General features: G+C 30.2%; 1 protein-coding gene across 1 annotated transcript; it reads right to left on the bottom strand.

The window, feature by feature from the left end:
* Positions 1-575: 575 nt before the first annotated feature.
* LOC129298029 (probable beta-1,4-xylosyltransferase IRX10L) lies at positions 576-4,640 on the bottom strand. The gene is made up of 4 exons (XM_054936419.1): positions 3,973-4,640; positions 1,894-2,282; positions 1,498-1,739; positions 576-1,340 (listed from the first exon to the last, which is right to left on the bottom strand). The coding sequence occupies exons 1-4, from the start codon at positions 4,076-4,078 to the stop codon at positions 827-829; spliced, it is 1,251 nt and encodes a 416-aa protein (XP_054792394.1). The 5' UTR covers positions 4,079-4,640; the 3' UTR covers positions 576-826.
* Positions 4,641-10,419: the final 5,779 nt, after the last annotated feature.

The raw sequence follows: 10,419 nt of genomic DNA, 5'->3' as shown, positions 1-10,419 counted from the left end.
AACGTGGTTTCGAATCATGATTTGCCCCGGTTCTAAACACATGCTAAGCCAATTTTTTAGTGTTTTTGTTTTTGGGCCAAACAAAGTTTTAGTGTCAGAAATCGATAATCCTACTATGATAGCAGCCAAGTTATATTTTCAGTTCCTAGTCCTCCTTTTCTTTTCTTTTAATATAAAGGCTCCAAAATCCAAATACAATAATATCATATATTCTTTGCTATTATTTTTCTATGTATTTTATTAATTTCATTTTTTATATTTTTTATTTTTCTAAGTTTGTAGTTAAAAAGAATCTTCGTTTACATTATATTCCTTTTAAAAAATTTAAAACTTGAAAAAATATATATCCTTAAATTTGACGATTTAAATTTTTCAAGACACAAGAAACATCACACGTGCTCTAAATATTTTCTATTGGCAAAAAAATCCAACTTCCAACAATAATGCAGCAACCCTCCACCAATTGATCATATAATAGACTCTTTTTTTAAAAAAAAAAAAATTGTTACAAAGGACGCAAGTGAAAGAGTCTCCTATTGAACTACGGATGAAACTAGTCTATTACCAAGTGAAACTAGGAATTTCTGCCACAAATAACCCATACAAATAAATGCAGTTTATGTGACAAACAAATACAGAGAAACAGAGCTCCAAAATGGAGATTTCATGATTTCATATACTGTCCAAGAAAATGTCAAAATTTAGAGTAACCAAAGAAAAACTGGCTTCTCAATTACAACCCAACCCTATGAACATTTGGAGGACTGACCAAGATATGTGAAGAATCGCAAATGGCTCTAAAGAAAACTGTTGCCAATTGCCATTGTTACCATGGTTTCAAGTCACCCACAGGACCAGCAGTCCAATTCAGAATCTTCTCCCCGGCTTTCAAGTATATCCTCTTGTCATGTGGCAGCTTACGAGCAAGCCCATTTAGAACTTGATGGAATGCATCGCCTGGTTGAGCAGGTTGAGGGAATAACATGGCTTGTTTCATTGAAGGGTTAGCAAGCAATCTCTGCTTTCTAAGTATTATTTCCGGGGGAATAGATGTGAGTATGGTATCCAACTTAGGGACATCTTCCTCGTCAACAAACACGCCAATCTCTTCCCATGGGATTGCGTCAGCAAAGGGTAGAACAATATCATCTGCAATGATGACGGGGATGCAACCAAATATTACAGCTTCAACCAATCTTGGGCTCCAAGGAGCCCAGCCAAGTGGACACAAACAAAACACGGCTCGCTGCATGTCCTCATAGTATGTGGTTGGATGCTCGGTGGAAATGTCAAAAAGTGGATTGTCCTTGAAGTTCTCCCATACTGCTGCTCTTGCACCTCTGTAGATTTGTAATAAAACTATAGGAGTTAATTCTGTTTCTTGCAGATTCAATAGAGGAATTCAAGACAGCCTTCTAACGAAAATATAGGAAAACAAACGGAAACCAACACACAACTTAACACTCTTTTCATACTGAAACTTGTAATAAGACCTACCTTGCATAGTAACCACCTTCAGGGTCATTCCCAACATCATAGAACAGTCCTCGAAAGTAAACATAAATGGACCTAGGAATCTTTTCAGAAATCAGGTGGGTGTGCATTTTCTGTGGAGGAGCATAGGGAGGAATGGTGACTGATCCCTCCTTCAGGCACACATGATTCTTTTGTCCAAATGTCTGAACTAGGGTTGCACGCTGAAGCAATGGAAGAATTCCTCTTTCAATTGCCTTCTCTTCCTGGAACAAAATAGCATGATTTAAAAGCACATTACTAGATTCATCATCTACGGCAGAAATAATGAAATCTATAAGAACCCAAAATCTGTTGACAAGCTCAGAGGCATTTGATAGTAATACAGATAGAATGATCATGATATTCCCAGTTTCTTACTTGATAATGGAAGCATGCGCCAAAGTCATGAGGAACCACGAAGAAATGATCTGCTCCTTCTGTCCGGTTCCAATAAGGCCAGTTTGAAGATATAAGCTGGATAGCACTTCTCATCATTCGTGGTGACTTGAAAGGTAAGGGAAGGCCATTTGGGGTCAAGTCACAGGTAGTGTATACTGGGGTATAAAACCAATCAGCTTCTTCAGGATTAAGGGTCCGAACAGGGCTAGATAAAAGAAACCGGTGCATAAAGATCTCGGCAGCAAACATATGGTTGAGGCATCTTGGGTCCTTTTGCAGAATTTTCTTATTGTATTTGCTTGGAAGTTCATAAACAAAGACCTTCAGCCTGCCCACTGGATTGTCTTCGAGTACATCACCAGCACTACCTACAATTGGCCCAATCATAACAAGTTTAACAGTCTCATCTTTTTAGAAAAAATATGTATTCTGATTGTAAAACAATAATCAAAAAGAAAAGTAAGCGATATGTAATTAGTCCCAGTTTATCTCCTCAATGAGATTTGTTTCATTAGGTGTTTGAGAAATAGCGGAGAAGGCTGCTTGCTAGAACCTTGAAAGTTAAAGCAGACTGGTATGTGCAGGTGTGTTTTTGTGTTGACATTACCAGATAGATCTCTTCTTTTACTCTACCCAACTATGGTTGCTTCCCTAGTGCTTCAACTCCAAGCAAATGCTACAATTTCAAAACTTTTACATCACCAGGGTGATTAGAGAAGGAAGCATTTAAATGTCATCAACCATAAAGGTATCTGAGATCCAAATTTTAATTTATGTTAGGTATCTTATCTCTTCCTAGTCAATGGAATTTTCCTGCATTTGCAAAATTATCCTAGAAGAGTAGAAGTATCATAAGGAATGAGAACTTGATTCTACGTAAATAGCAATTAAAGGTAAGTCATAACCCTCTAATTGGAGAACAAGTTAATTTCGGCATAATTCAGAGAACCTCGAGATGAAAATATACTACTGTAGTGACATAACTATCAAGTCAAAGGTCCTCAAGATTTCTAACACAATCCCACCAACTTGACTTATTCAAAGCGAAGCTTAAGTAGCGCCACAAGGAAAATTGAGAAGCAGGAAACAAAGTGGGAAAAGGAGAAGGAAATAGAGGATTTACTTATCTGCAGGATTCATATCTTACACCTATAGCTATATTGGAGAATCAATATAAAAAATGCAGAATAATCAGAAAATTTAGCCTTTACTCCTATCATATCTAACCTAATGGTCTGATGAAATATAGTGCTCCAATAGGGCATCATTTCAGTTACAATGAACAATGTTACCAACTCCTATTTCCTTTGCTCCAAGCAAAGCTAATCATGAAGAACGGCCATAGAGCACCTCAAAAAAATATGCTTTATGCTCTTATGTGCCTCAGTGTGACCTGACTTCCGACATTTATAAAACAATCCAGGATTGTAAATGCTAGTGGGAAATCAGGGAGCAAGTAAAAGCTCGTAGCCCCATTTCATAGGCATTATATGCTTCTTCCAAAATCACAAGCTAAATTGCTATGGTCCCCCTCAAGGAGTTAGTGAAAAATGAATCATCTAAGGGGAAAAATTAAGTAGTAATTTACGAACTATTCTCCTTAATATCCCTTTCCTATAGAGAACAAAATCCGATATTTTCATTGAAGATTACAAATGGCGTGAGTCTGGCTACTTGATTTCAAAAGAAAGCTTGAGAAACAATGTTTTATGAGTAGACAGTGGACAAAGTAGGATGTAAAATTCTTCTACTGAGCAAAAAAGTCAGCAACTTGTACGAAAAATCCTAATAACCCCCAATCTGAATTAGATCTTAACTGAAGTCAAATGCTAAAAAAACACAGAAAGCCGCTGAAAAACATAAATTGAAATGACTATAACAGGTAGATCGAAGAAATGACCAGAATCAAAACCACCAATGAACGCAATGCAAGAAGATAAAGCTAATTATTGATACAAAGCTAATTAAACCAACAGAGATGGATATAGTCAACTCAAAGAAAAGTTACTGGTGGGACAAGCTGAAGAAATTAAAAAGGATAAATCAAATAAATACTACCTGAAATTCTCTCAGTAGGTTGATTCCCGCCCCGCTGCACAGCACCACTTCTACAGAGAATAGCAGCAAAAAGGATCCAAAGAAAAACCAAATTGCAAGCATTCATTTTTGAATCCCCACAACGTAATTTCTGGATTCTCACTCACAGGCGCGCAGGAAGAAGGAAAGGTTTATACAAACATGGTCTCAAAAGACGAGACGAAGAATGAAAGCAAGTCAAGCTGATTTAAGATGACGGTTAAGACGTCGCAAGGGAAAGTGGTTGTGGGAGATTTCTTAGGATTTGAGCTTGTGAGGCTCAGCTAGAAGAAAGGGATATGGGTTCTTCCCAGCAGCAACGAGAGAGACAGATTAGATGCACCCACAAAAAATTATTAGAAGAAAGAAACGGATTTGCTTCGAAGAAACGAGGAAAACGAGTTCAGCGATTCGATGAAAGAAAAAAAAAATAAAATAATGGAAATGATTGACGATTGATTATAGAAGAAGAAGAACCTAGCTGGAGTAGCAGAATTTGCAAAATTTCTAGTTTGATGAGCAGTCCATCTCAGACTACCATAAAAGCATGAACACGCCACAACCCAACCATGCTACACTGTTGTGCTCGATTTGCTTTCATTTACTATTGCAGAGGTGTCACCCATTTGTTACATTTTTTGTATGGCAAAAAGGAGTGAAATAAGTTCCCATTTTCATATTAGGATGCCACGATGACTTATGAGATTGTCCCATATGAACATGCAGCTACGACAGAAGAACAATTTTTTTTAATAATCAATAATGGGATAGTTAGTTAAAAAAGTCCAAATGTGAGTCGTTTTTTCGAAAACTATCGCAATAAATACATCAAAGTTATACTGTACCAAAAAAAATACTTTTTTTTACCAACATTGTACCAAAAAATACTTAAAAATCATCACCAAATTTGACAATATATTTTGACTTTTAGCTATGGAGAAAGAAACAATCATTTTGGTGACTATATGCACTTTTTTATTGGATATAATTTTTTTAATATATTATATTTAAAAAATATAAGGTATTTTAATACTTTTTGTAAGTAATTAATTAAATTTTTTAAAAAATATTCTTAATAAATATTCAAACATGACGTTAACATATTTATATGAGTATTATAAATATTTTAGCCAACAAGTTTTAGGAAAACTATGGGCTTTTTTGACAATCCGTTTTAAGAATAGTTTTTTATTTTTCAGAATAACAAAATAAAAAAATCTATTTAATAATATATTTTTAAAAAGTATTTTGAAGAATAAAAAAATAAAATATTATTTTGAAGAATAAAAATAAAAACATCTTTTAAGTGTTTTAGAATTATTATGCAGAATAAGAAAAAAATACTTATTTTATTATTTTTTTATTCTCAAAACATATTTTACAAAATACTAATTTTTAAAACAATAAAATAAAAATAATTTCAAACTAACCCTATATATTGTCAAACTATTCCATGTTGGAGTTTTCATTTTTTTTTTAGGAAAAATTATATCTAGATTTCATAGAAGATTACCTAGAGATCTTATAAAATTCATAATACTCTTAAGTCTCAAATTATACACATTTGTAACTTAATTAAAAGAATTAATATCAAGCAATGACTATTTATAATTTGTTATTATATGTTGTTATTTTTCTTTACAAATTATAAATGATCATTGTTTAATAATTAATACCTTTATTCAAGTTGTAAATAAACAAAATTTAAGATTTAAAAGTATTTTATAAATCTCATGAGACTTTTTAATAATAAGCTCCTTTATGTTGGGTCTAGATGTAGCTTTTTTCTTGTTCTTTTTAACTCCCGATTATTATAAAGCCTTTTAACTTTAATGTTCACATCAATTACCTCTAAAATTGATTGGAGTGTAACTTTAAAAATTATCCAAGAGTCAATGTTGTGTTTGATAATTGAGAGAGGAGAAAAGGTTAAAAGAAAGGGCAAATAATAGTTAGAGATTATATAAAAACATTAATAATAATTATAGACTATAAATTATTGAAATCTCAATAAAAAAATATGATCCTTATTTGAATTTAGAAAATAAAAATAATCAATTGAAAAATTAACAAAATATAATTGGGATTATCTGCAACATTAGTTAAAAATTTATGAGAATCGGTTGTGAATCTTGATTTTTTACTATCAATATACATATAAATCACTTAAAAAATCAAGAAAATACACTCAAATTATTTATAACTAGTGATTTTTTTGTTATCAATATACAAATAAATCTCTTGAGAAATGTACAAAATACATTTAAAATTATTTATAATGTTAGTTAAAAATTTACAAAAATCAGTTGTCAATCATAAGTCAATCACTTATTTTTTTTAATTATTGCTTGAAAAATCAACAAAAAATATTTAAAAATCTTTATAGTGTTAGTTAAGAATTTATAAAAGTTCATTATGAATCTCAAGCCAATTAGTAAAAGATAATTTATTACAAATAAAGTTCATAATCTTTTATTTGACTTTTAATAATTCAAAATATATAATTGTCATTAATGCTCATATGAGGTCCCTAATTGTAATAAAAAAAATAATTTATTACAAATAAAGACCATAATTTATTAATAGAATTTCAACAATTCAAAAGCTATAATTGTCATCAATATTCATATAAGGTCCCTAATTTTCATTTTTCCTAAAAGAAAAAGAAAACGAAATATCCATTGTATTATATTATCATTATCATTATTTAATAAAGTTTATTTATTTGTATTATTTTCAAATATGAATGCTGTTGTTATTTTTCCGTAATTTATATATTTTTATTAATTTTTTAATCACATCAAATATCTCTAAAACAAGTGTGTTCCATCATTTACAAAAAAATCCTTCCACCGCTCCTTTGTTTGATACAAACAATTTTTAATTGGAAGAATGACAGAATGATCTCCTTGAAATATAAAAAGGGAGAATCACGTTCAGAGCCTCTGAAAAGAACAAAAATTATAGAAAGGGCCCAATATATTTTGAATCTTCTTGAAGGCCCAAAGCACCAAACACTATAGTGATATTAATTTCTCACATCAAATAATGAAATTGTCCCTTATTTGACAAACTGAAACCATCAAGACTATCTATTACAAAGAACTTAAAGATCATTCCTCTCAACCTCATAATATTGTCAATGTAGTTAGAGCTTGTTTTCAAGTAACTCATAAAAGGTGAGCTTGTGCGTACCTAACATATATAAATAAAGGTAGCTCTACTAACATAATTTCTAGCATCATTGAAGTTTGAATGGTTAATGTTATTTAAAGGGTATCAAGCGATTTTTATGCAATTCCAACTACATCTGGTATTATCCCTGAAAAATGATGTTTTAATTCGCTAACAATGCTTCAATGAAAAAAAAAAAGTTTGGATTGTAAGTCTAAAAATTAATTAGTTCTAATCCCTCCATGGAGAATTCAAAATTAAGAACTTTTTGCAATATAAATATCAACCCTTCATTCTGCAATCATTGAAGTCCATAAACTTGTTTATACCAAATCAATTATTTTCTAAAGTTTAGTTATTATCTAAAAGGCTCAGGACTAGCCCATAAACCTATTTGTATTATTCTTTTTTTTTTTAATTTTTAAAAATTAAAATTTTTAATTATAATATTTCATATTCTTTTTTAAATACAAATTATAGTGTTTAAAAATTAAAAATAAATAATAAAAATTTTAATTTTTAAAGTATAAACATATATTCTATAGTATAAATTTAACTTAAAAGTAAAAAATATTTTATTCTTGAATGGTGAAAAAAGGTTCTAAATAGGCAGTGCAAACTTGTTTTTTCAAAGCTGGGTTAATTATTTTTAAAAATGTTATTTTTTTTAAATCCAAATCCTCATAAACATATACTTAAACGAGTAGCCTATCATGCTCTTGTTGAAAATTGTATCTTAAGATCAATCATTATATTATGAACATTATTACTTAATGAATTTCTCTTTTATTGTCATATTAATTGCATGTTCGTTGTGGTACTTAAAAAGGTACAAGATGCTAGCACGACCCACCATAAGAAAGTTATATGGTATAAGTTATAAACTTATTTCATATGTAACTATGTCACTAAGCCCTTTAACCTGATATCATGATGGATTCCTACATGATAACTATTGAACTTTGACATAGTCAAAAGTTATCCTTAACTAGTTGATTATAAATGCTATGATTGAGTTTAATGATCTTCATGAAGAGGAATATAAGTGATTAAGATGGAAGTTATCCCTCACATTAATTGAAAGATATTACTGAGCCTCTCAATAAGTAAGATTGAGAAAATGTATGACCATACTATAATGAAAAGAGTTTTTCCATTACTATAGTCAATCCATTCAAAGATCCAAAAAGTAATGGTCAAGTAAAGCAGAATAATAATTTCATGTCTCACACTTGATCAAAATATCGTGTGACAAAAGGGATGTAATACGGTTGTATGATAGATTACATTAGATCATCAATCATTATATGAATTGGTAGTCGTAATGTCTTGTTAGAGATCACTTGTTACTTGTGGACTAGTAGCGTTATTGACTTACTTCCAACTCTATATAAGCCTACCAGGTCGCACATAAAAATAGTCTAACTTGAGTTATAATGTCTAAGTTCATTGAATTAGAAATATGTCTAAATTTCATGAATGGAATGCTTTATTTAGGATGAATGAATTTATATGTATGTGTGTATATGTATGTATTTGAATATTTATCTGATAAATATTTATGTATATATGTATATGAAATATGAAATTCAAAATATAATAGATATATGCACGCGCTTACGTATATATAATATGTATATCTGATATATATATTATATTATTGTGTTAGTTTTAAATTTAGTTTTATATAATAAATTAAATTTAATAACTAATATGATATAAAAAAATATCATATCAGTTATATAATTTAAATTTATAATATAAATTTAAATTAAATATAATATTATAGATTTAGTTTATAAAATAAATTTAATTTAATTTCGTTAGCTACAAAAAACCCTAATCTATATAATATAGATAAGGGACGAATTTTCTATGAGAAAGTCTCTTGATGGCAAAACTTTAAGAGCTATGAAAATATCTTAAAAAACAAAGAAATGTCTGATTGATGGATGGTCAACAGTGCCATTTGAAAAGCTCTTAGTCACATCAAACTTTTCAAAGAAATTAAAATGTAGTTGAGTACACCTTATGTTATCAAATCCCAAGAGAGTAAGCTTAAGCAACCAAAAATAATTCATAAACCATTTTCACAAGTTAAAAACAATGTTAGTTTTGAAAAGAAAATTCAAGGTTCAAGGTGTTTATGATTTTTGAAATTTTTAAAGGAAAAATGGGGACTAAAATAAAATTAATTTCATCAAGCAAACAAGTGAATTCTTCAAGGTTTAAATCCACCTTCACCATTATAGAGTCATAAGTTCAATTTATTCAATTCTTACAACTTATTTAATGTAACATATTAAATTTTAATTCCTAGATTAACTAAGCTTAATTATGATAATTAAGTAAGTTGACGTGGTGTGTAGCTAGAGAGGTCTAATAATTAATTTTGTTTGTGTTTTATCCTTAATTATAGGTCTGGTGTAAAGTCAGGTCATCCAAGCATTGAAAGAAGAAGTAAACAAGGATGTAGTGTTTCCATGCCACATGCCACGGCATATAAATGATCACCAAAGCTAGAAGGATCTCTCCATGCCATGTGCCACGGCGCACAACCCATTTTTTGCAATTTTAAATCGCAAACAAACCTAAAAAAAAAGAAGAGAAAAGGAAGAAAATGAAGTGCAAACGTGCGACTGTGCTAAGGTTTGTATCTAGATAGTATTTAGAGCATTTTGGTGCTGATAAACACTTAAGGTAAGTATCATCTACTCCGTTTCTCCCTATGTCTTCCATATTCATAAGTTTTTAGTTAGGGTTTGATAATAGAAGATGATTTTCAATTAATATAAATTATGGATTTGAATTCATTAACTCAAATGAAGTTAATGAGATTAAATTAAAATATCTAAACCTAAAAATATTGATTTTTAGGACTTTTTATTGTTGGACCTCATTAATATGCGGATTTAGCATTAATGAGGGTAGTTGGAAGAGTTGTAATGCCATTAATGAGAGTTTAATGGCTCATTAATATTAATATGGATTAAAAAGAGTTATTAAACCTAACGAGGAAGCCTAAATATAAACAATGTGGGCATTGAAAAATCTAAAAGTGGAGGATAAGAGCTAAAATGTGTGGGTTTGATATTATTGATGAAATTTAACTTAGTTAATGTAAATTGAGCTCTTGAAGCACCATCATGGCTTGGGAAAATCATATTGGAAGCTAGAATATTAAGGGATAAACCTTTAATCTCTTAAAGGTTTGAGATAATTGAGAGAATCCTACTTTAAATAGTTATATGTTAA

This window comes from Prosopis cineraria, unplaced genomic scaffold (assembly GCF_029017545.1).
Source record: "Prosopis cineraria cultivar Desert tree isolate PC_DT_omini unplaced genomic scaffold, ASM2901754v1 PC687, whole genome shotgun sequence".
Taxonomy (NCBI): domain Eukaryota; kingdom Viridiplantae; phylum Streptophyta; class Magnoliopsida; order Fabales; family Fabaceae; genus Prosopis; species Prosopis cineraria.
Note: the sequence above shows the minus strand (reverse complement) of the source record. Positions and strands in the feature narration are given on the sequence as shown.